The 26,349-nt window shown below is 41.5% G+C and overlaps 1 protein-coding gene across 33 annotated transcripts in view; it reads left to right on the top strand.

Moving 5' to 3' along the window:
- The window catches only part of EFCAB3 (EF-hand calcium binding domain 3), a 649,184-nt gene that overhangs the window by 329,566 nt on the left and 293,269 nt on the right, over nucleotides 1-26,349 (top strand). For 32 of the 33 annotated variants that reach the window (XR_011383437.1, XM_070060541.1, XM_070060535.1 and 29 more), the window contains 9 exons: nucleotides 2,282-2,335; nucleotides 2,971-3,075; nucleotides 4,275-4,328; nucleotides 6,310-6,414; nucleotides 17,207-17,260; nucleotides 17,456-17,560; nucleotides 18,747-18,800; nucleotides 19,314-19,418; nucleotides 26,131-26,184. Coding sequence is in view for 32 of the 33 variants with exons in the window: in XM_070060541.1 (XP_069916642.1) it covers nucleotides 2,282-2,335; nucleotides 2,971-3,075; nucleotides 4,275-4,328; nucleotides 6,310-6,414; nucleotides 17,207-17,260; nucleotides 17,456-17,560; nucleotides 18,747-18,800; nucleotides 19,314-19,418; nucleotides 26,131-26,184 (690 nt within the window). In the remaining variant the exon portion in view is untranslated. The remainder of the gene's footprint in view (nucleotides 1-2,281; nucleotides 2,336-2,970; nucleotides 3,076-4,274; nucleotides 4,329-6,309; nucleotides 6,415-17,206; nucleotides 17,261-17,455; nucleotides 17,561-18,746; nucleotides 18,801-19,313; nucleotides 19,419-26,130; nucleotides 26,185-26,349) is intronic. The other variant, XM_070060520.1, reaches the window with a different exon arrangement.

Here is a 26,349-nt window from a genome sequence, read left to right as displayed (position 1 = left end):
TATTCAGGCCTCTCAGGGAAGTTTTCCAAGAGTCTCATAACAGTACACATTCTCTGAATTTTATTTACTGAGCCTGCTGGTTTTTCTTGAAGGCAGAGTATGCTTTGGTTATCTTTGTACCCTACAGTTTAGCATATTGTCAAATATTAGCTATATACTCATAACTTTAGGGAAATGGTTCTTCCCTGAAAGCTTTCTTTTCTTTTATTTTTTTAAAGATTTTTATTTATTTATTTGACAGGTAGAATTACAGACAGTGAGAGAGAGAGACAGGGAGAAAGGTCTTCCTTCTGTTGGTTCACCCCCAAAATGGCCACAACGGCCAGAGCTGCGCCGATCCGAAGCCAGGAGCCAGGTGTTTCCTCCTGGTCTCCCATGTGGGTGCAGGGCCCAAGCACTTGGGCCATCCTCCACTGTCCTCCCAGGCCACAGCAGAGAGCTGGACTGGAAGAGGAGCAACTGGGACTAGAACCCAGCACCCATATGGGATGCCGGCACCGCAGGCGGAAGATTAACCTAGTGCGCCACTGCACAACCCTCCCACCCCCCCAAGCTTTGCTCATCACATAAGCCACACAGGCAAGTTTTTAGCACAATCTAATCTGAGTCTGTTGGATGCTCCTGAAACACGGTGGCTAAGTAATTTTGTGATGAACACCCATCAGCAGTTTCTTATCTGCCTCTGTACTTCACAGGAGACGTGTTTCTCATTCATCTCCCTATTTGCAGGTGAACATAGGACCTCCCCCCTCTCTTTCTCAGGGTACAGAGGCATGTTTCTGTGTAGGTATAGAAAACTGGTTATAGCTTTGAGTAAGTTTGCAAGTAGCAGAAAATCCCACTGTGTGCCCTGTGTGTCACCTGGACCATCTGGTTCCGTGTTGTCCTGTGTGACTGAGAGGCTGGGATCTTACATCATATTGATCTTGCTTTTTCTGTGTAAATAATAAATTGTCTGAATCCATTTGGGATATTGACTCCTTACCAGCCAAATCTGAGGAAGAGCAGACAGCCAGTACAACAACTCCACTGGTGATCACTGTGACCCCATTAAATACCATGTAACTGCTTAGGGTCTGCCTGATTACTTGAGAGTAACTAAGTTGATTGCTAAATAAAAAAAGTAATGGAAAACAAGAAAGTAGAGGAAATTTCGCCTATGATGAAATGAATGGAATCTCTAACTGTTGCATCAAAGATGTACCAGTCATGTGCCACTAGGCTCTACAAAATTGTGACAATAATTGAAAAGACTTTTAAAATAATTATACTAGGGGGAACAGCATTGTGGCTCAACGGTTGAGCCTCCACTTGCAATACAATAATCCCATAGGAATGCTGGTTCAAATACTGGGTGTTCCACTTCCAGTCCAGCTACAAGGGCTACTGATCCTGAGACAGGAGCAGAAGATAGCCCAATCACTTGGGCCCCTGCCACTCTTGTGGGGAACCCAGATGAAATTATGCATGCTGAGTTCTGGCTGTTGCAGCCATGTGGGGAGTGAACCAGCAGTTGGAAGATATCTTTTACTCTCTGTCTCTCCCTCTCTCTCTTGTAACTCTGCCTTTCAAATAAATAAGCCTTTAAAAAACTATTATACTGGAAATGTATGAAAGAGTAGCAGAAGCATTATCATTGCCCTTTTACAATAATAGGTAGGTTAATAGGTATTCCATAACTGAAGAAGGTTATAAAATATGACAAACGTCAATAATGATTTCTATTTGTTTATAAAGTAGAATGACACCAGCTCTGAAGAGTATAGTATCTCTGGATAGACTCTATCATCTAGAACAGAATTTATCAATGTTTCTATAAAGGCCAGATAATCAGCATCTTATACTTCCAGGGCATATGATCTCTGTCATAACTACTCAGCTCTGCTGCCTACAGCACAAAATCTGGAGTTGACGATGAGACATAAACAAATGAGTGTGTCTGTGTTCAAAAAAATTTTTTTAAATAGTAAAATTTGAATTTCATGTAATTTCTATGTGATAAAAATAATATTTTGAGTTTTTCTACTAGTTAAAAATTAAAACAAATTCTTAGCTCTTGGGCAATACAAAATAGGTGCTGGACTTGATCTGACCAATTAACCAAATTTCTGGTCTAAGGAATAGGACACTTCTTACTATCAGTGAATCTCTGAAATCTAACATTCATAAATTAAAGTTTGACATAGGGGAAAATGGGAAAGAATGAAATTTTACAATATAGAATTTACATACTTTATTTTCTGAGTCTGGATCAATTTGCTATTTTTTTTTTATCTTATAGCTAATGGGAAGGTTAATCTTCATAACTTGATAGATGGAGTGAAAGCTCTAACAGGTGAGAAGTTAATAAAAATCTAAGAGTATAAGTTTTGCTCAACATCCCTGTTTCTTTTGCAATTTGTCATTTATTTAATGTAGCGTTTTTTAATCTAATATATTTAATTTCAAGGAGTTAGGTTTTAAATTATCTATATTTAGTATTAAAATTCAGATTCTTATCTCGGTAGCAAAATCTTTGTTGTTTGGATTTGACTTTAATATATTCCTATGTAAAGGAAAAGCAAATTCTAGATTAAATGAATGAATGAAAAAAATAGTTTATATTAAAATATAGGTTATTTTTTATTTAAAGATGTTAAGAAACACTATCTGATATGATGACAATTATTTGGATAAGTCCTAATAAAATCTTTATTCTTTAGGAGATTTTTGTAAGCCTCATTTTCTTGGGTATTGATAGTCCACATATGACTGTGTTATCTCTAGTAATATGACGTGGATCATTTGCTAGAATGAAGGGAAAAAGATCTATTTACATAAATATAACTGATTATATATTTATTTAGGTATGTGTCTATGCTCTTTATCAAGCAATGAAGTTTCTGTGAAACAGGATAAGATGATTTTTTCATGTTTTGGAGTAGGGTCATCCTTAAAATTCTCATATTATTTCATTTTGTGTCTTTGAAGGAGGAGTTATCGATATCAGTGATGTGGAAAATATTCTGGGAAACATGGGGATAGATCTCACAGAAAAGGAACGGTTGAAGTTACTGAAAAATTTGCCAGCAGATGGTAGGAACTTAAAACACTAGTATAGCCTTTAAGATAACTTAGTATTATATGAGTAAATTTGTAAAAAGTATTAAAACATTTCTGTTTGTTGAAGAAAGAATATACATCTTAAATACTTAGTATGATCCTATTGTACCTTGAGAAGTTCTGTCTATTTTAGAAATTAACAAAAGGAGGCTGGTGCCATGGCTCACTAGGCTAATCCTCCACCTGCGGCACTGGCACCCCAGGTTCTAGTCCCGGTCGGGGCACCAGATTCTGTCCCAGCTGCTCCTCTTCCAGTCCAGCTCTCTGCTGTGGCCCCGGGAAGGCAGTGGAGGATGGCCCAAGTGCTTGGGCCCTGCACCCGCATGGGAGACCAGGAGGAAACACCTGGCTCCTGGCTTCAGATCAGCACAGCACGCTGGCCGTAGCTGCCATTTAGGGGGTGAACCAATGGAAAAAGGAAGACCTTTCTCTCTGTCTCTCTGTCTCTCTCTATCACTGTCTAACTCTGCCTGTCAAAAAAAAAAAAAAAAAAAAAAAAAAAAAAAAAGGAAAGAAAGAAAGAAATTAACAAAAGGAGCCAGTGCTGTGCCTTAAAAGGTTAAGGCCCTGCTTGCAGTGCTGGCATCCCATATAGGCACCAGTTTAAGTACCAGCTGCTCCACTTCCAATCCAGCTCCCTGTTGGTGTGCCTAGGAAAGCAACAGAAGATGGCCCAAGTCCTTGGGCCCCTGCCACCTATGTGGGAGACCTGAAAGAAACTCCTGGCTCCTGGCTTCATTGTGGCCCACTCCTGGCCATTGCAGCCATTTAGAGAGTAAACCAGCAAATAGAAGATCTCTCTCTCTCTCTCTCTCTCTCTCTCTATCTCTTTCTCTCTGCCTTTCAGATAAATAAATAAATCTTTTAAAATTGACAAAAACATCAGTCATGAATTGTGTCATTAGGGGAAAATATTCATGTTTGAATTCCCTTTGAAAGACCAAAATAAGATAAGAATAAAAGAAAAATATGAGAGAATAGATCAATCAAAAAGAAATAATTATCCACCATAGAATTTAGCTTCTATATTCTTACTGTACTGTTTCTAATTTGGCATTCCTAGGACACATAATCAATTGTATCTTCAAAAAATTCTGATTTTGTAGTTTACCTTAACAAATCTCTCCATGATACTCATATATCTTTGACCTAAATTGTGCGTTTTCTTAAAGCAGATGGAAAGATCTATCAAAATAGATTGATGAGTGGTTTGAAGTCTCTTAAAGGTGAGTGAGAATCATGATGAAATACAGAAAAATATGAGATTTCTCAAGCTTTTCATTTGTATTATACTTTATTCATATAATTGTGAATATTGTCACTGGTCATTATATGTTGATTTTATACTTATGTTCCTTCAAGGGGCCATTGTATTTGCTATCTTATTTTTGTGTCTTGTAAAGAAGGCTCATACTCTGTGGAATTTTTTTTCTACTTAGGGGAAACATAAATTAGCCTAAACTTGTAATATTAAAAAAGGAGTAAGGATTGATTCAGTTATCCAGGGAGTTTGGTCATTAGTAGAAAAAAAAATCTATATTTCTACACTGCCTGGCAAGGGGTCCATACAGCATTGTTCTTGATTCTCTGTGTAACTTAAAGAGAAGCTGTCACAATGTCCAGAACCCTTGGTGTCCTACAAATGAAGGAGGAGGATGTCCTGAAATTCTTTGCAGCAGGAACTCACCTAGGTGGCACCAACCTTGCCTTCCAGATGGATCAGTATGTCTACAACAGGAAAAGTTATGGTATCTCCATCCTAAATCTCGAGAGGACCTGGGAGAAACTTCTGTTGGCACTTATGCCATTGAGAACCCTGCTGATGTCAGTGTTATATCCTCCAGAAACACTGGCCACAGGAAGTTTTCTGCCGCTACTGGAGCTACTCCAGTTGCTGGCTGCTTCACACCTGGAACCTTCACTAACCAGATCCAGGCAGCCTTCTGAGAACCATGGCTTCTGGTGGTTACTGATCCCAGGGCTGGCCCTTAGCCTCTCACAGGGGCATCTTATGTGAACTTATCTGCCATTGCTCTGTGTGACACAGACTCTTCTCTGTGCTATGTGGATGTTGCCATTCATGCAACAACAAGGAAGCCCACTCAGTGGGTCTGATGTGGTGGATGCTGGCTCAGGAAGTTCTTCACCCGCATGGTACCATCTCCCAGGAACACCCACGAGAGGTCATGCCTGATCTCTACTTCTACAGAGATCCTGAAGAAATTGAGAAAGAAGAGCAGGCTGCTGTTAAAAAGCTGTGACTGGGGTTGGTGCTGCAGCGCAGTGGGTTAAAGTCCTGGCCTGAAGTGCTGGCATCCCTTATGGGCGCCAGTTCTAGACCCAGCTGCTCCTCTTCCTATTTGGCTCTCTACTATGGCCTGGGAGGGCAGTGGATGATGGCCCAAGTCCTTGGGTCCCTGCACCCATGTGGGAGACCCGGAAGAAGCTCCTGGCCATCTGGGGAGTGAACCAGCAGATGGAAGACCTCTCTCTCTGTCTCTACCTCTCTAACTCTTTCAAATAAATAAAAATAAATTTAAAAAATCTCTTCTGAGATTATTTAAAAAAAAATGTGACTGTAGAGGAATTTCAGCGTGAACCCATTGCCCTGGCTCCTGAGTTTACTACTACTCAACCTGAGATTGCAGATTGGTGTGAGGGTGTGCACGTGACCTCTGTGCCTATACAGCAGGTTTTTGCTGAAGACTGGAGTGCTCAGCCTGTCACTGAAGACTGGTCTACAACTCCCACTGCTCAGGCCACCAAATGAGTAGGATAACCACTGTGTTTTCTTAAACTGCTCTTCTCAGACTCTGAAGCAAAAATGGAAATGAGGTTGATGGAAAATAAACAGTAGTTTCTACAGAAACAAAAAAAAAAAGAAAAAATCTGAATGTTCAGATAGCAAAAATAAACTGTACCCAGTGGCAAAAAATACAAGATTTGTCATGTCCCCTATTTCATTGACCATATTATCCAGCCTAACTCCTATAAAATTGTGTTGACTTGTCCTTCAGACAAGGTTTATGTGAAGAGGTTTTACTTATTAAAGCCTCTGTTGATGCTATTTGTTATTTATGCCAAGTTTATTGAATCTGGGGTCTTGGTCCTTATGCTAAAATAAAAGGCACAATATTTAAGAATTAATAGTTTCATCGCTTTTATAAATTTCTTAAATTTTACTTTTATATTTATCTCTTTCACAAGGAGGGACAATTGATGTCAATAAATTGCACACAATTCTGGGAAACATGGGCATGAGACTCACAGAAAAGGAACTGAAAGATCTGACACAGAAGCTATCAGTGGATGGTAAGCATTTGTATATACTGAGCCCCTCAGGAATATAAGAACTTTTAGACACTAATGTTTGATTAACTTTAAATTTCACTTGAAAGGTGGGAATACTGAAGCCTTTCCTAGCTTCCCTATTCACTTTTTGCAACTGATAAAGCTAACAGTTTTTCATTTTAGCTTGATAGTTATCTGATCCCAGAAAATGGACCTTGTGGCAGAAATTAGTATGCAGGTTTGTTGAAAAAACTCTTAAGACAGTATCTGTAAGAGAATGAGGGAAACAAGATTGGACAAAGGAAGAAATTGAGTTGCAGTACAGTTGCTACAGAAGCCTCAGTTCATCCTACAGAGTGTAGACCTTTGTACCTTATATCCACCAGTCATTGGGTACAGACTACTCTCCAAAAAGGAATATAACCTTAGATGAGGCAACTCCCTTTGTGAGAAGACAATTCCTAGAGAGGGAATAAGCAGTGAGCCACCAGAAGTTACTAATTCTGACTGCTGGGGAAATGATAGACTTAGACAGAAGAGGAATAACATCAACTACACCACTCTGATAAAATAATGAGAAAAGTGAATTTATATGTGGGACCAATCCTGATTGAATGAATCCATCTAGATTTGTAGTAGAAAATTCTCCTATTGATTCTTCCTATACTTCAAAAAACTAATAAAATTATAATTGGATAAGATTTTGATTAATAGGTAGATTTTGATCAAATGAAAATGGTCATTTTCTAATTAACAAGTCTCTGTGTCATAAAGTATTTTTTATTACTTATTGGGGCTCCAGCAATTGAATGTAGAAACTTCACGTGACAGAAAAAAAAAAAAAACTCCTAAAGGTACTATATTTCCAACTTTGATCTCCTTGAATGGCCAGGGCCTTAGAGCCCTTGAGTTTACCAAAACAGGAAACAGCTTCTTGACTAGATATCTATCAGAAAAGAGTTGTACCACTATTACTAAAAGATAGTTTTTGCTACAGTTATCCCCTGAAGCAGATAATATAATTCCAAGATTAATGGTTAACCTCCCTTGTTTCCCATCATCTTTCTTTTTTTTTATCTTTTATTTAATGAATATAAATTTCCAAAGTACGACTTATGGATTACAATGGCTTCCCCCCATACCGTCCCTCCCACCCACAACCCTCCCCTTTCCCACTCCCTCTCCCCTTCCATTCACATCAAGATTCATTTTCGATTATCTTAATATACAGAAGATCAGCTTAGTATACATTAAGTAAGGATTTCAACAGTTTGCTCCCCCACAGAAACATAAAGTGAAAAATAATAGATGATTTTTTAAATGATCCCATCATCTTTCTATCAGCGATACCTACTTACTTTCAGTGAATATGAAAGCGAAATTGTACTAGCATGCATGGGTCATGCCGTGCTAACTTTTCTACAGAAATTCATACTGTTCTAATTTGATTTTCCATATCCAGGAGGAAAAGCTACACCTCACGTGCTATACAATTGTTTTTAAAATGTCTTAACATTTTAGTGATTTTATTTCTTTAGTATATCTATCCAGTAGTGGGATTACTGGATCATAAGGCAGTTCTATTTCTACTTTTTAAAGAGATTTATGTATTTGAAAATCAGAGTTACACAGAGAAGAGAGGCAGAGAAAGAGAGAGAGAGTCTTCCATCTGATGGTTCACTCCCCAGTTGGCCACAATTGCTGGAGCTGTGCAGATCCAAAGCCAAGAGCTTCTTCCAGGTCACCAGTGCAGGTGCAGGGGCCCAAGGACCTGGGCTATCCTCTACTACCTTCCCAGGCCATAGCAGAGAACTGAATCAGAAGTGGAGCAGTTCGGTCCCAAACCAGTACCCATATAGGATGCCGGCACTTCAGGCCAGGGCGTTAACCTGCTGTGCCACAGCTCTGGCCCCTCTACTTCTACTTTTTAAAACAAAATCTCCATATTGTTTTCTTTTTTAAAAAAGATTTATTTATTTATTTGAAATTCATAGTTACACAGAGAGAGGAGAGGTGAGGGGTGAGAGGGGTTTTCCATCCACTGGTTCACTCCCCATATGGCTGCAATGGTTGGAGCTGCACTGATCTGAATCCAGGAGCCAGGAGCTTCCTTCAGGTCTCCCAGATGGGTGCAGGGGCTCAAGGACTTGGACCATCTTCTACTGCTTTCCCAGGCCATAGCACAGAGCTGGATCGGAAGAGGAGCAGCCGGGATTAGAACTGGTGCCTATATGTGAGGCTGGCACTTCAGGCGGCAGCTTTTCCCACTACGCCACAGTGCCAGACCCTCCATATTGTTTCCTGTTTTGACTGTACTCACTTTACATGCCCACCAACAAAGTATAAAACTTCCCCTTTAGGGTGCTGGCATTGCGGCATAGCAGGTAAAGCCATTGTTTGCAGTGCCAGCATCCCTTATGAGTGTCAGTTTGAGTCCTGGCTTCTCCACTTCCAATCCAGCTCTCTGGTATGGCCTGAGAAAGCAGTACAAGATGGCCCAAGTCCTTGGGCCCCTGCACCAGCGTGGCAGACCTGAAGGAAGCTCCTGGCTCCTGGATTCAGATAGGTGCAGATCCTGCCATTTTGGTCAATTGGGGAGTGGACCAGCGGATGGAAGACCTCTCTTTCTCTCTCTCTCTCTCTGCCTCTCCTTCTCTCTCTGTGTACATCTAACTTTCAAGTAAATGAATAAATATTAAAAAAAAACAGTTCCCCTTTCTCTACATCCTCATCAATATTTGTTACTTTTTGTCTTTTTGATAATAGCTATTCAGTCTAGAGTTAGGTAAGATCTTGTCTTCATTTGCATTACTTTGATAGGTAGTGATAGTGAACATATTTTCATATATTTTTGCCATTTTCACTTCTTCTTTTAAAAAGTGTCTATTCAGTTGCTTTTTAAAAAAGATTTATATATTTATATGAAAGTGTTACAAAGAGAGAGAGGAGAGCCAGAAGGGAGAAGGAGGGAGGGAGGGAGGGAGAGAGAGAGAAAATATGCTTCTATCTGCTGGTTTACTCTTCAAATGGCTGCAAGGACCAGAGATGAGCCAGGCCAAAGCCAGGAGCCAGGAGCTTCATCCATGTCTCTCACATGGGTGGCAGGGGCCCAAACACTTGAGCCATCTGCTGCTTTTCCCAGGCCATTAGCAGGGAACTCGATTGTAAGAAGAGCAGCCAGGACTCAAACCAGCAGCAATATGAAATGCTGGCATGGCTAGTGGTGGCTTTACCCACCACAGCCCATTCAGAATCTTTGTTAAGATTTCTTAACTTGGTTATCTTTTTCTGTTCTTGAGGTTCGTTGTTGTTGTTGTTGTTATTTTTCCCTTTATATTCTGGATATTGATCCTTGGTTGGACATTTGCAAATATATTCCCCCATTTTCTCTATTGTCTCTTCGCCCTGGTTTATTTATTTGAAAGGTAGAGAGACAGGACTAGAGATATAGAGACAAACAAACTATGTCAAAAGACTGGCAAAGCCACCACCTGCAAATACACCACCAAATACAGGTTATATGTGATGCCAGCATCCCATATGGGAGCCAGATTGAGTCCCAATTACTCTGCTTCTGATCCAGCTCCCTGCTAATGCACCTGAGAAAGCAGTGGACAACCCAAGTGTTTAGGCCCCTGCACCCAAATGTGAGACCTGGAAGAAGCTCCTGGCTCCTGGCTGTGACCTTACCTTGCCCCGTCTGTTGCGGCCATTTGGGGAGTGAACCACAGGATGGAAGATCTCTCTGTCTCTCCCTGTTTCTCTCTGTAACTCAGACTTTCAATAAATAAATCATTCTTTAAAAAAAATCATAAGTCCTGTCTTCTGTTCGATCTATTTTGTTGTTGAAGCCCTCAGATGTACTATTTATTTCTTTGACTGAAGCTCCAAGATTTCTGATTGATCTTTTTTTTTATTTTTTTTTTATTTTTTTATTTTTTTGACAGGCAGAGTGGACAGGGAGAGAGAGAGACAGAGAGAAAGGTCTTCCTTTGCCATTGGTTCACCCTCCAATGGCCGCCGTGGCCAGCACGCTGCGGCCGGCGCACCGCGCTGATCCAATGGCAGGAGCCAGGAGCCAGGTGCTTTTCCTGGTCTCCCATGGGGTGCAGGGCCCAAGCACCTGGGCCATCCTCCACTGCACTCCCTGGCCACAGCAGAGAGCTGGCCTGGAAGAGGGGCAACCGGGACAGAATCCGGCGCCCCGACCGGGACTAGAACCCGGTGTGCCGGTGCCACTAGGCGGAGGATTAGCCTAGTGAGCCGCGGCGCCGGCCTGATTGATCTTTTTAACGATTTCTGTTTAATTTCTAAAATATATCATGCATTGTTTTCTTCATTTATTTGAATTATCTACCTGTATTCTCTTGCGTCTTCTTGAGTTTTGTTAGTGTCATTATTTAAAATTCTTTTTCAGGCATTTCATAGATTTTTTTAAAAATCAAGATCTATTTCTGGAGAACTATTGTATTACCTTGAAGGTTTCATTCTTCCTTGCTTCTTCATGTTTCCTGTGTTGATGTCTGTGTTGCTGTAACTGTTTCTTCTTCTTTATGTAGTAAATTTCATTAGAAAAGACTTTTTCATCTAGGTGGGATATGGAGCATCAGTGGGTATTTGCTTTGGCTTTGGTTTTATGTGAGCACAGAGGTGTAACCACTGTGTGATTTCCTCAGTTGTAATCAATGTCAGTAGTTTGAGTACTATAATTATTTAGACTACAGGAGTTCACAGGGGTAGTGGTATGGCTTTGCATTGGACATGGGCTTCCAAAGGTGCGTGTCCTTGGGCCCCACAGTCAAATGCCAATCACACTGGTGTTTGTGATGGCAGTGCCACATTCCTGGTTTTGTAAGACATGTAAGAGGTCATCACTAGGTCCCACAGTGATGACCTAAGTGATGTCAGAGCTTAAGGCATTGATAACAATGGCCCTGGGATGTGGATGGTCCTTCCCCAGGTCTTTCTGGGAAGATGTGGGTAATGCAACAATAGCCTCAGTACAAGCACCGGAAGATATGGAGGGTCTGATATCCTGTTTCCCATAGGGCAAATACAAGTTATGCTTGGTATTGTGAACTGGCAGGCATAGACCTGGAGAAGCAGAATGCATATAGGACCTTCCCCAACTCTCACAGATGAGCACAGACGACTCTGGAGAATCTAGCATCAACAGTCACAGTCTGAGTGCTATAGGACACAATGAAGACCTTATCCAGCACCCACTGGGCAAGCGCAGATGACTCTGGGAATTGTGAACTGGCAGCAGCTGTAGTCCTGAAGGAATATGATGCTGATAGAACTTTCTCTAGTCCCATGGGAGAGTATGAATGTACTCAGGGTTTATAGAGCCAATAGTTATAACCCCAAAGCTGCAGAACATGGAGCATTCTTTATTCAGATCCCACAGGTTATGCCAGGAATAGCATACTGGCATCTACAGAAGTGGAAATATGGGATGATGTGTCCTTTCCGAGGTCCCACAGGGTAAATGCAGATGACTCTAGGGATTGTTGCCCAATAGCCACAGGTTGCAGCAGTAAACTTACCTAGGTTCCATGGGGTCAGTGCCAGTTATGCTGGGGATCGAGCAATGGCAGCCATGAACCTGTAGCTGTAGGACACAGATGGAGCTTTCTCAACATCCCATGGGATGAGCATGGATGACTCAGGGTGTTACAAGACTAACAATCACAGTCTCAGAGTTTCAGGATACAATGGAGGATCTTACCCAGGGTGAGTGCAGGTAACTCTGGGGCTTATAACACCACCAACTGCAGTCTTTTTTTTTTTTTTTAAGATTTATTTATTTATTTATTTATAAGGAAGAGTTACAGAGAGGCAGAGGCAGAGAGGGAAAAGTCTCCCATCCACTGGTTTACCCTCCAAATAACTACAACTGCTGGAGCTGGGCTGATCTGAAGCCAGAATCCAGGAGTTTCTTCTGGGTCTCCCACACAGGTGTTGGGGTGTGCCCAAGGACTTAGGCCATCTTCTACTGCTTTCCCAGGCTTTAGCAGAGAGCTGCATCAGGAGTGGAGCAGCTGAGACTTGAATTGGCACCCATATATGATTCCAGCACTGCAGAGAACAGCTTTAGCTTCTAGGTCATGGCACTGTCCCCACCAGCTGCAGCCTCACCGCTGTAGGAGGCAGAAGGGACTGTTTCAGCTCCCACTGAATACCCACTGTCCTGAATCTGTGGAACTCAGATGGGATAAGGCTTGTACTCCTGCAGCGGTGAGCATGGATCTGTGGAATGCAGATAGGGCCTTCCCCAGGTACCAAGGTGAGCACAGTTGATGCTAGGGCTTGTGCTTGGTCAGCCTCAGTCCCTGAGCAGGGAGACATGGAAAGGAACTTTCCCAGTTCATGCAGGACAAGCAAGAGTGACCAGGAAGCTTGTGTATTGGCTACTGAGAGCTCTAAGCTATGAGCCACAGAGGGGAATTTCCTATGTCCCTTTGGGGTTTGTGTGCCAGAGGCTGTAGGCCCTGAATCACGAGAGACAGAGGAATACTTCTCCAGGATCCACAGGGACAAGCAAGGATGACACTGGGATTTGATCCCTGGCTATCAAGAACCGTGAGCTGTGAGACATGGAGAAGGACTTCCCCAGTTCCTGCCAGGGCTTGTGTACCAGCTACTGTTCTCCAGATCTTGCAGAGTGAGCAAGCATGACTCTCGAGCGTACACACAGCAGTGCTGCAGCTGCAGGATACAAAGGGGCCTGTCCTCGGCCCCATGAGGTGTATCAGTTCCAGAGGCTTCTGGCAGTGTCCAGTGCTACCAACTGAAACCTAAGACAGAATGGAGTCCAGCAATGGCTGTGCTGTGGCAGCTCTCCAGACTACATTTAAAGCCTGTGGGCACTGAGGAATTCTATTGCTAGGGCTGTTGGTCTGCAGTGATGCTGATGATAGGGATCACGGTTTTCTAATTACTCTTCCTGGGAATGTAAAGTTCTCCCCTGGCCAGGCGCCTGGAGTAGGAGTTGCAGTATGCTTTGTTCTGGTTTTCTAAGTCTCCATGCTGCTTAGGGCTTCCATCACCTTTTTACTGAAGTTCTCTCTCAGTGAACTGTCCAGAAATTGGATCGTAAGTCTTCTAAAATAACCATTAGTGAGACTTTCTTGCATTCTCTATTTAAATTGCTACAGCACCCTTTTCAGTATTCTTCATGCTTTTTCTCACATTTATTTTTCTTCCTGGTACCTACCATCGTTTTTTAAAAAACTAAGTTTTATTGTTTGAAAGGCAGATTGACAGAGAAAGAGAGAGAGAGAGAGAGAGAGAGAGAGAGATAGATCTTCTATCCACTGACCACTCCTCAAATGCCCACAAAAACTGTAGTTGTGCCAGAACAAATAAAGGAGCCCAGAACTCCATCCAGGTCTCCCATTTGGGTGACAGGACCCCAAGAACTTGAAGCGTCATCTGCTGCCTTCCAGGTACATTAGCAGGGAGCTGGATCAGAAGCAGAGGCAGAACTTGATTCCAGGCACTCTGATGAGGATGTGGACGTCTCAAGTTGCAGCTTAACCTGGTGCACCACAGTACTCCCTCCAGTTAAAATATGCTATATATTTTTCATTTCATTACTGTTTCATTAGTGTGGGGAGCAATCCGGACTAGACTAAGTTACTCGAATTAGGACTTATTCTATGCATCTGCTCTCCCACAATATGGCGCTGGGAGAGAAGTAAACAGCTTTCGCACAGCTGCCTCCAGTTCAACCAATTAACTGTAGGACTTGCTCCTGATTGGAGAGCAGCGTACTCGGCGTGTGGGCAGCCGAGTTAGGATTGGCGGAGGAGGACTATAAAGGAGGAGAGAGACGGCATGCACCAGGAACATCTATGGGGAACATCTAGCTGAAGGAACACCCGTGCAGCCCCCGAGAAAGCCGGCCGGCGGTGTGCCACTCCCCTGCGGAAGTGGGGAATGTGGCCAGGGGGAACTGCCCTTCCACGGAGGTGGAAGGGATAGTAGCCAACCCGGGAAGAACCAGCAGCAAACCCGGGGAAGGCCGAGCAGACGAAAGAACAGCGCAGGGTCCTGTGTTGCTCCTCCACGAAGAGGGGGAGCGACATAATGGTGCCGTGACTCGGATATGAAGCCTAGGCAGGGCTTAGTGTCGTTCCTCCACGAAGAGGGGGAGCGACATAATGGTGCCGTGACTCGGATAGGAAACCTAGCTCGGATAGGAAACCTAGGACGGATATGAAACTTAGGAGGGAAGAAACGGGAAGAAACGGGAAGAACTAGGGAAAATATCGGAGAGAGAAACTAGCAAACAGCCTAGGGAAAATATCGGAGAGACTAGCAAACAGCCTAGGGAAAAGCCGGACGAAAAAGGAGCCGGAAGAAGCTATTGAAAGCCTAGGCATAGATTCAGATACGGACTACAGGGGGAAGCTGGGAGAGATCTCTAAGGGTGAAAGCGAAAGTGAAAGCTAGAACAAACAGACTCGGACGCGGACTGTGGGGAGAGGCCAGGAGAAATGAGGGAGGAATATTGTTGGAGGAAAGCTTGGGGAAACATACCGGGTAGAGAAAAGTGTTAGGGAAATTGAAGCCGCGGGGGGCAGGCTGAGGCGGATACGAAAGCCACTTTGGGATTCTCAAGTTAGCCCGGGAATAGGGGGCGAAAAGTTGAAACCAGAAGCTGAGACGTAAGCCAGATTGGGATCCGTCTGATTAGCCCGGGGAGCAAAGGACGGGAAGCCAAACCGTGGGGCGGAGACGTACGCTGGGTTGAATTCGCCAGGCTAGCCCGGGGAACTTGGATTGAATGCTAGTGGTGGAGACGCAAGCTACGCTGTGTTACTCGCGGAAGCCGCCGCGTGCAGAGAGAGCACGGGGCATTGGCGCGAGGCCGTGGTGCGGGCGCGAAGTGTGTGGAGACCGCGGAGCGTGCGCGCAGAGCCGGGAACCCGCCGGTGGGGCGAGGCGCCGGGAAGCCGCGCAGAGCCGTGAAGCTGCCGCGGGGCGAGCCGCCGAGAAGCAGCCTCGGGGCGGAGCCCGCCGGCGGGGCGAGGCGCCGGGAAGCCGCGCAGAGCCGTGAAGCTGCCGGCAGGGCGAGGCACCGGGAAGCCGCAGGGATAAGAGAAACAGAAGTTTAGAAGTAAGATGAGAGAAATAGGAATGCTGGAAGATAGAAGTAAAATGGGAGAAATAGGAATGCCCGGAGATAGAGAAATAGAGAAATAGAAAGGCCTCCCCTCAACATGGCAATGAGAAAGCTTGGATTCGGTCTGCCCGATTAGTGAGGCGATGAGCACCTGCGGCGCTAGCAGCTTATGCACCGCAGGTCACCGAAGACAGGCACGAATTAACATCAGAAAGGCCTCCCCACAATACTGCAATTAGAAAGCTTGGATTCGGTCTGCCTGATTAAGTGAGGCGATGAGCACCTGCGGGCCGCTAGCAACTTACGAGCTGCAGGTCACCGAAGATAGGCACGAACCAACACTAATAAGTCTCCCCCACAATATGGCAATAAGAAGGCTTGGATTTGGTTTGCCTGATTGTTAGGGCTTGTAAGCCCCTGCAGGCAGAGCAGAGCATGCGCTGCAGGGCACCGAACACAGGCACGCATCAGCACCTAAAAACCTCCTCACAACATGGCAAAGAGAGGACCCGGATTCGGTTTGCCTGATTGATAGGACTTGTAAGAACCTGTGGCAACTCTAGCAAGCAGAGCAGAGTGTGTGCCGCGGGACACCGAAGACAGGCGCGTATCAACGCCAAAAATAAAAAGAAAGGGGGATCTGTGGGGAGCAATCCGGACTAGACTAAGTTACTCGAATTAGGACTTATTCTATGCATCTGCTCTCCCACAATATGGCGCTGGGAGAGAAGTAAACAGCTTTCGCACAGCTGCCTCCAGTTCAACCAATTAACTGTAGGACTTGCTCCTGATTGGAGAGCAGCGTACTCGGCGTGTGGGCAGCCGAGTTAGGATTGGCGGAGGAGGACTATAAAGGAGGAGAGAGACGGCATGCACCAGGAACATCTATGGGGAACATCTAGCTGAAGGAACACCCGTGCAGCCCCCGAGAAAGCCGGCCGGCGGTGTGCCACTCCCCTGCGGAAGTGGGGAATGTGGCCAGGGGGAACTGCCCTTCCACGGAGGTGGAAGGGATAGTAGCCAACCCGGGAAGAACCAGCAGCAAACCCGGGGAAGGCCGAGCAGACGAAAGAACAGCGCAGGGTCCTGTGTTGCTCCTCCACGAAGAGGGGGAGCGACAATTAGTATTTATAACTGTGGGGTACACAATAGGTATTACTAAATATTTATTGCATTAATATAAATCTGTTGACCTTCTACAACATACGAATTCCAGTTCAATTGAGTAAATTACCCACAGGTTATTCATAACTTAAACATATAGCACAAAGTTGTAAATTATTGAAGTAAAAATTAAAATTTTAATAAATTATATGTGGACTGACCAGATAATCTTTGAAATCCAGTTGAAACAAGTATAGGATAAGAACCTTATCAGGGTCTATTTCATCCACATTGCCAAAGTATCCAATCAAGAAAAACAATTCTATAGAAAAAGTAACTTACAATTCAATTATTTCTGCTATGTATGTGATTCGCTAACTCAGAAGATACAAAAGTAATGTTATCATAGTCACTTTAACATTTAGAACTATCCTTCCTTCTCCATGATCTTGAGAGAAAGTTTTTAAAATGTGAAATTATATAAAATTCAAGCATATTTTGGAAAATTAGTATAGTCTTTTGTTAGTTCATATCATTCTTAGTACCTGTGTTTGTAACTTATACCTTATGTTACAGGTAATGGAAAAGTCAATCTTAAAAGTATGATGGATGAAGTGAAAAATTTCTCAGGTGAGTAAAAAGTTACTATCACTCTGACATCTGTAAGTCTTAGACTGTACTATTTTTTATCTTACATGCTCTAACTTGCCAATCTCTGACTTATGAGAGTGTGGAGTTTTAACATTACAGGCATAAATATTTCATATTTAGAATCTTTGGGTGGATCATAAAACTGTCAAATGTCTATATTTTCACTTTCTAAAGGAAAAAAAGTTCATATCCGTGACCTTCAAAGTCTTCTGAAAAACATGGGGATTGAACTGACAGATACAGAATGCTTAGAGCTGAAGAAGACCCTGCCAACGGATGGTGAGTCGTAACACTGGGCTTTACATAGAGCCCGGTTTTATGGCTTTTTAAGAATCTGTAAAACTTTCCATGAAATTTCCTCTAGAAGTTCTTTAAGTATATTAGAAAAGAAAGTTTTGTATTATATTTAAACCTATTAACTGTTAATTCAATTTCCCCTTTTTTCTTTTATTTACTGGAGAGGCACACAGAGAGAGAGAGAGAGAGGAGAGAGAGGAGAGAGAGAGGAAAGGAGAGAGAAACAGAGAGAGGGAAGGGGAGAGTATGTGTATTTCTGTCCCCTGGTTTTCTCTCCAAATGGGTGCAATGGCCAGGGCTGGGCCTAGGCAAAGCTGTGAGACAGGAACACAATCCAGGTCTCTCTTATCGGTGTCAGGATCCCAATCACTTGCAACATCATCCTGCCTCCCAAGGTCTGCATTAGAAAGAAGCTGGATTCAGGAGTGGAGCCATGTATCAAATTAAGGTACTCCAATACAGGATGAGAGCATCTTAGGCCAAGCACTCACCCCTACATTTAATTTTTAAATCATCAATACCTTTAGTCACAAATGAAGCAAATATTTTAGCTTAATATTGTTCATACCTAATTATAAAGCCTATAATTAGGGAAAGGAAGGAAAATGAGAATGCCAGACTAGTGGAAGGAAAGGAAAACTCAGAGACAAAATGGGAAATCAAAGTATAGTGAGGTTGTTAAGAGCAAAGCACTTTCTTTCCATATACAGAGATTCAAACCCTGTTTCCAATACTTACTGCTGCTGTCACACTTAGTCCTGTGCATCTCAGTTTCCTCATTTACAAAATTTGTGTAAAAATTAAGTGAGATAAATCATTTTGAAAAGTACATGGTAAATAGTGAAATGTCAATATAAAGGTTAGTTATTGTGCTACTGTTGTAGTTGTGACGATGAGGATGATTGGAGTGGTAGTGGTGGTGGTGGTGGTGGTGGTGGTGGTGGTGATAATGATGATGCTTCAGAATAGTTGAAAATACACAGTTGGTTCAGATTATAAACTCATAGATATTTGTCACTTTAAAAAATTTGCCACTGAAAATTTGCCACATAAACCGATATTTTATAGAAAACTATGGAAAAATGTTTCTAGAATTATAAAATATAAAAGACTACCTTTGGGATGTCGATATAATTTTCATTCTGATGTGAATTTTCCTTTGTCATAGCTGCTGGAGAGGTGTTTCAGAATAGGATCTTGGATGGTGTAAAGTCTCTCAAAGGTGACAGTCTCTGAAACATTATATTGTGAATATTGAAAACTGATTTATTTGTTGTGCCTCCTTCAATATTTGTATTTAACATATAATATCCTCGGTTCTGTTTTTGGATCTACTCTTAAGTTATCACAAACTTTATCAAGGGGAAAAATTACTTGAGAGTTATTTATTTTAGAAATTTTTAACAAGTAACTGAATCTTAAATGACAAAAATATCCTCTACTGTTTCAGAAGACTATGAGTTTAGTTGCTTTAGCTCCATTTAAAAAGTCGTTAAGAACTTTTTTACTATGTTCCATTATTATCAAGCTTAGGCTTAAATAAACAAGCTTTATTCATAACTTTTATGACTATTGACTTTTTAAATCATGAATACATCTTGTTTTTATCATTGTTTTCCATCACATTTCTTAGGTAATAAAGATCATTTAATAAAAGAAACAATGAATATACTTATATTTTTAATGTTTTAAAGTAATTTAATTTGTCTGATTTTATTTTGCCCTTTTTTTAAAGGAGGGATGGTTAATATCAATGACCTGAACAAAGTTCTTGGAAATATGGGAATTAAACTCACAGTAAAAGAACTTGAAGATCTTACAAAAAACCTCCCAGTTAATGGTAAGCATAAAAGATATAACATATCCAAGCATCCCTGTGCTTCAAAAAGCTAAATTCATATATCTGTTAGATATTTCTATTTATATATTCCCAGGGGTTATGAAGTTCAGCATGGCCAAAAAGGAATTCATTATATTTCAATTGGATTGATTTCTAACTTTATATTATCTGGGCCTCCGATATATTTAAAGCCTATCATAATAAATTTGAAAGTGTCATCTCTCACTTGGGGCCAGAACTGTGACATAGAAGGTTGAGCCTCCGCCTATAGTGTCGGAATCTTATATGGGCACCAGTTTGAGTCCCTGCTGCTCCACTTCCAATCCAGCTCCCTGCTAAAATGCTTGGGAAAGCGGCAGAAGATGTTACAAGTACTTGGGTTCCTGCACCAAGTGGGAGACCCAAAAGGAGCTCCTAGCTCCTGGTGCTGGCCTTGCCCAGCCCTGGCCTTTGTAGCCATTTGGGGAGTAAACCAGCTGATGGAAGACCTCTCTCTGTCCTCTCTGTCTCTGTAACCCTGCCTTTCAAATAAAGAGATCTTTTTTTTAAAGTGGGGTATCATTTTCCTTCACTGTTTTCCCAATTAAACTTAATTTAACATCCTAAAAATTTTTTCAGTCCATCGCTGGCTGTTGCCACTGGCCCTTGGCATCTATGACTCTTGATCTGTTCCAGATGTTGCTGTCTCATCAACATTTGGTATTATCATACATTTAATTATTTGAGCATGATTAGTAATAAAAGGTAGCAAATTTTTTACACTATGTTTTCTGATTGCCAGTGAGGTTATCATTTCATATACTTACTGATCATTTAGATTTCCTTTTCTGTGGATTGCCCTTTCATATATATTTTTCCAATTTTCTGTTGGACTATTTTCATTTTACTGATTAACTATAGTTGTTCATACATATATTCTTTGTTCTAATGATTTTTTTCATTTTTATGTTATACATACAAGAAAGACCTTTGTGGATTATCATTGCATTTAGATTGTCATGTTTTATTGAACACAAGTTCTTCATTTTGATAGAGTTTAATTTGTCACTATTTTTCTTTATAATTTCTTTTCAGAAAGTTCTTCCTTATTGGGTCATAAGCATTTTTTCTATTGTTTTTAGCATGTTAGCATATTTTTTTCAAATTAATTAATTTTATTTATTTGAAAGACAAAGGGACAGAAAGATAGAGATCCCCATCTGCTGGTTCATTGTCCAAATGTCCAAAACAGCCATGGCTGGGTAAGGCCAAAACCAAGAGCTGAAAACTCAATGTGTCTTTCACATAAGTGGTAGGTACCCAACTACCACTATTTCCCAGGATGTGCATTAACAGGAAGCTGGAATTGGGAACCAAGCCAGGACTTGAAGCGAGGCACTTTGATATAGGATGTGGGCATCCCAAGGGATTTCTTATCCCCTGTACCAAAAACCTACCACAGCATATTTCTTTTTTAAAAAAGATTTATTTATGTATTTGAAAGTCAGAGTTACAAAGGAAGAAAAGGAGAGGCAGAGAGAGAGAGGTCTTCCATCCGCTGGTTCACTCCCCAATTGGCCACAATGGTCAGAGTTGCACTGATCTGAAGCCAGGAGCCAGGGAGTTTCTTCCAGGTCTCCCATGCAGGTGCAGGGGCCCAAGGACTTGGGCCATCTTCTACTGCTTTCCCAGGCCATACCAGAGAGCTGGATCTGAAGTGGAACAGCTGGGACTTGAACTGACGCCCCTAAGGGATGCTGGCACTGCAGGCAGTGGCTTTACTCACTATGCCACAGTGCTGGCCCCCCAGCATATTTCTTTTTAATTGATATGGAATTCATTTTGATTTTTTTTTTACAGGCAGAGTGGACAGTGAGAGAGAGAGAGAGAGAGAGAGAGAAAGGTCTTCCTTTTGCCGTTGGTTCACCCTCCAACGGCCGCCGTGGCCATCCTCCACTGCACTCCCTGGCCACAGCAGAGAGCTGGCCTGGAAGAGAGGCAACCGGGACAGAATCCGGCGCCCTGACCGGGACTAGAACCCGGTGTGCCGGCACTGCTAGGCTGAGGATTAGTCTATTGAGCCATGGTGCCGGCCTCATTTTGCTTTTAATATGAGTTTGAAATCTAATTTTTCTCTATATAAATAATAAATATTTCATTAGCCCTTTTTCTTTTTATTTCCCAGAATCTTTTTCTTTAAGATGTACAAACTTCATGTATTTCATAAATACAAATTTATGAACATATGATAGTGATTCCTCCTACTATATCCATCCTTCCACCCTACTCCCACCCCTCTACCTCCTCCCTCTCATATCCCCATTCTTATTTTTTTATTAAGATCTATTTTCAGTTAAGTTTGTAACAGAAGATTAACTATACTAAGTAAAGAGTTCAACAAACAGAATGAAAAAAAAAGTTCCTTAACAGTTTTTTTATTTCTCTTTGATTTCTTTTATGACCCATTGTTCATTCAGGAGCATGTTGTCAGTCTCTATATGTTTCCATATGTTCTTCAGTTTTTTTAAAAGGTTTCATTTATTTATTTGAGAGGTAGAGTTCCAGACAGTGAGAGGGAGAGATAGAGAGAAAGGTCTTTCTTCTGCTGGTTTACTCCCTAAATGGCCGCAATGGCCGAAGCCATGCGGATCTGAAGCCAGGAGCCAGGAGCTTCTTCCCAGTCTCCCACTTGAGTGCAGAGGCCCAAGCATTTGGGCATCCTCTGCTGCTTTCCCATTCCACAGCAGAGAGCTGGACTGGAAGAGGAGCAACTGGGACTAGAACCGGTGCCCATATGGGATGCTGGCACCACAGGCGGAGGATTAACCTACTGCACCCTTCAGATCCTTGAGTTGTTGATTTCCAGCTTCATTCCATTGTGGTTAGAGATGAGGCATGGTATGATTTCAATTTTTTTTTTTTTAATTTGCTGAGACTTACTTTATGGCCTGACCTGTGTTCTACCCTAAAGAAAGTTCTATGCACTGGTGAGATGAATGTGTATTCTACAACTGTAGGATGAAAAGTTCTGTAGATATCTGTTAGAACCATGTGGCCCATCGTGTTGATTAACTCTGTTACTTCCTGCTGATTTTCTGTCCAGTTGATCTGTCCATTGCTGAAAGTGGGGTATTGAAGTCCCACATAACGATTGTGTTCGAGGCTATGTCTCCCTTTAGCTCCATTAACATTTCTTTTAAATAGTCAGGCACCCTATAATTAGGTGTGTATACATTTCTTATTGCCACATCTTCCTGATGAATTGATCCCTTAATCATTGCATAGTGCCCTTCTTTGTCTCTTTTAACAATTTTTGTGTGAAAGTCTATTTTGTCTGATATTTGAGATGGCTACACCAGCTCATTTTTGGTTTCTGTTAGCATGGAATATCTTTTTCCATCCTTTCTCTTTTAGTCTGCATGTATCTTTGTTGGTGAGATGTATTTTTTGTAGGCAGCAAATAGATGGGTTTTGTTTTTTAATCCATTCTTCTTATCTGTTTCTTTTAACTGGAGAATTGAGGCCATTTACATTCAAGGTGACCATTGATATATAATGTCTTTGCCCTGCAATTTTTCCATAAATATTCTTATTTTTTACTATGAATTTCCTTTGTACTTTTACTAGGAGATTTTCTGCTTTCACCTTCTTTCAAAGCGATGACCATGTTTCTATGTTTCCATGTGTAGCATATCCTTAAGCCTCTTTTGTAAGGCTGGTTGAGTAGTGACACATTCTTTCAATTTTTGTTTGTTATACAAGGTCTTTATTTCACCTTAACTCATAAGTTAGGGCTTTGCAGGGTAAAATATTCTGTCGACAGTTTTTTCTCTTAAGACTTGGAATATAGCTCACCATTCTTTCCTACCCTGTAGGGTTTCTGATGAGAAGTCTGCTGTGAGTCTAATTGGAGATCCTCTGAAAGTAATCTGGCATTTCTCTTGTGCACACCTTAGAATCTTTTCTTTATGTTTTACAATGTGTTGTGGTGAAGATCTTTTGTGGTCATGTCTATTAGGAGTTTGTGCTTCCTGTACTTGGATGTCCCTTTAGAACATGAATACAGTATTCATGCATGCTGCCACAAGAACCGTACAAAGGATCTATACAGTTCTCTGTGTAAACACAGATCCCTCATCACTTCTCAGCCTTTTGGCTAAGATCAAGTGTGGAGCACAGATCCCGCAGCAATGACCCTCACCAGGGAATCAGGGAACCCCAAGTATGTGGAGCCACATGTGACTGCCCAAAGTCCTAGTCACATCCTGCCACAGTGTTTTCACAGTCCCGACACACAAGCCTCCCACAGTCACAAGCACCCAGCCCCCTCTCAGTTCTCCCAGCCAGACTCAGGCATCTCCTCTCAGATGGTTGCTGGGCACATGGACAAGAGCTGGTGCAGTAGTTACATATGTCCAAAATGGCTCCCACTCACTCTCGGCTGATTACAGGACACTGGTGCTGGGTCGTCAGGGAGAGAAAAACATGTCCCCCCTTTTTTCTTCTAGGTTGGCAGGGATACTGTCCCCCACAGGGCTCTAAGTCAGACTTATGCCAGGCTCTTTCTGCAACTTTAACACTGGTGGCTTGGGTTGCTGTGGTCTGGTCTCACCTCACTCTCCAAAGCTGGTGCTGAGGCTCTCAGCTGCTGGAGTCCCGAGTTGTGTGTGTGCATACCCTCCACATAGATCCACAGGATCCCTCTAATTTGCATGGAGTTTCCTCTGCCATTTTCTCTCTCTTTCCTGAGATTGTACTCTCTCCACACGTTTTAAACTATCTTCCCTTAGACTAAAGCAATAAGCTGCCTCCCTATTATGCCATCTTGGTGCCTCTCCTCATTAGCCCTTTTACCAACTGATTTGTAGTGTCAACTTTATCACATAGACTAGAGTCTGTTTCTAAGATTTCTATGCTATTTCACTGGCTTATTTCTCTGTCTGTATGCCAATATACTACACTGCCTTAATTATATGGCTTTGGGGCTGGTGTTGTGGTATAGTAGGTTAAGCCTCCACCTGCAACACAGGCATCCCACATCAGTGCCGGCTTGTGTTCTGGCTGCTCCACTCTGATCCAGCATCCCTGCTGATGGCCTGAGAAAGCAGTGGAAGATGGCCCAGGTGCTTGGGCCCCTGCATCAGAAAAAAGACCAGAAAGAAGCTTCTGGCTCCTGGCTTCAGATCAGCCCAGCTCTGGTGGCTGTGGCCGTCTGGGGAGTGAACCAGTGGATGGAAGACACCTCTCTGTGTCTCTCCCTCTCTATATCTGTAACTCTGCCTCTCAAATAAATAAAATAAATCTTTTAAAAAAATGCTTTATTCTAGTAAATCTTTAAAATCAGTATTGCCAAATTAGAAATTATCTTTGCTGTTTTACAATATTAACCTTCTCTAAGTTTTAAAATAATATTTTTAAGATTCGTGATTGATAACACTTGTATTTTAATTGAAAATTTATTAAAATTACTATTGTGATTTAGAAAACTGATGATTTATCTATGTTGATCTCATTTCCTGCAATCATGCAAAAGTCTTTCTGATACTAGTAGTTTATTGGTATTTAGAACTCTTATGAAATTTCTGTATAAAAAATAATATCATTTGCATAATGATTATATATTGTAGTATTTTAATTTTTAAACCAGTTATCTGTTGTTCTTATTCTTTTTTATTGGTTGGAAACTGCTGACCATATTAGTGGAGGGTTAAGCTTATGATTATAAATTAAAAGTACATCATTGTAAAAATTTCTCAGTGAATGAGATCCCAGCAGAAAGAACAGGCCATCAAAGAAGGAGGCACCTTTCTCTGAAGGGATGCCTGTCCTTTCTGTGGGGATCTCACAACTGAAACCAACACCCATACGGGATGCCAGCACCACAGGCGGAGGATTAACCCCCTGCACCACAGGACCAGCCCCTCTACTTTCATTTCTAATTTTAATATTTATATCTTCTCTTTGTTATTAATCAAACTAGCTATAGATCTAACAATTTTATTGATCTTTTCAAAGAAACAACTTTCAATACCCTTGATTCTCTTTCTATTCTCTATTTCATCTATCATAATTATTTATAAACAATCTTTACTGTTAGCTTCCTTCTACTAGTTTTAGGTTAGTTGTATATAATTAATATCCTGGGTGTTATAAAGAGCTCATTCTCATCTGAGGTACATGACCACATGGAAGAAGATTGCCAAATTAGAATTATCTACCAGAAAGAAAATGAGTAGTTATAACTGATAGACAAACATTAATATCTACCATTTACCAAGAAAACCTATTACATAGACTGATTCATATTAGCATGCATTGCATGATTACTGAATTAATTAGTAGACAAAAATCCTGTGTTTTAGAATATTAAGAAGCCTTAATAGTTGTCTCCAAATGAAAGATCAAATATTTCCAACAAGTCATGATAATTGAAAATATGGGATGAAAAGATTTTAACAAAAAATTTAATAGGAAAGTGTAAACTCTACCATTTTTGATGACCTTATTCTAGCATAAATCAAATCTTGTACTCCTTGTAAAGCACTTTAGGCTCTTATGAGTTAGAGAGACCCTATGATCCAGGAAATAGATCATGTATGGATTACTCAAATCTAGTAATGCAAATTAAACACAGCTTTAGAAACTATACGAGTTAATTTTACCTAGGAGCAATAAATAAATAGTTTTATGCTTTATTTCTGAACATTATCATCTGCTTTGTTTTTTCTAACAGCTAATGGGAAGACTGTTCTCAGTAAGCTAATAGATGAAGTGCAAGCTGTTACAGGTAAGTGAAAAATATTCTGAATCTCAGCATATAAATAATTATGCCAGATTATAGTTAATAATTTTCATGATTATTGTCTCATCAGGCATGTTTTCTTTTTTATTAATGAAGGCATATATTTAATTTCCAAGAGTCATCTCTATTTTAATAACTGTGTAAAATCTT

The sequence above is a fragment of the Oryctolagus cuniculus genome, chromosome 17, assembly GCF_964237555.1.
Source record: "Oryctolagus cuniculus chromosome 17, mOryCun1.1, whole genome shotgun sequence".
Classification (NCBI taxonomy): Eukaryota; Metazoa; Chordata; class Mammalia; order Lagomorpha; family Leporidae; genus Oryctolagus; species Oryctolagus cuniculus.
This window is presented reverse-complemented; position numbering and strand designations above follow the sequence as displayed.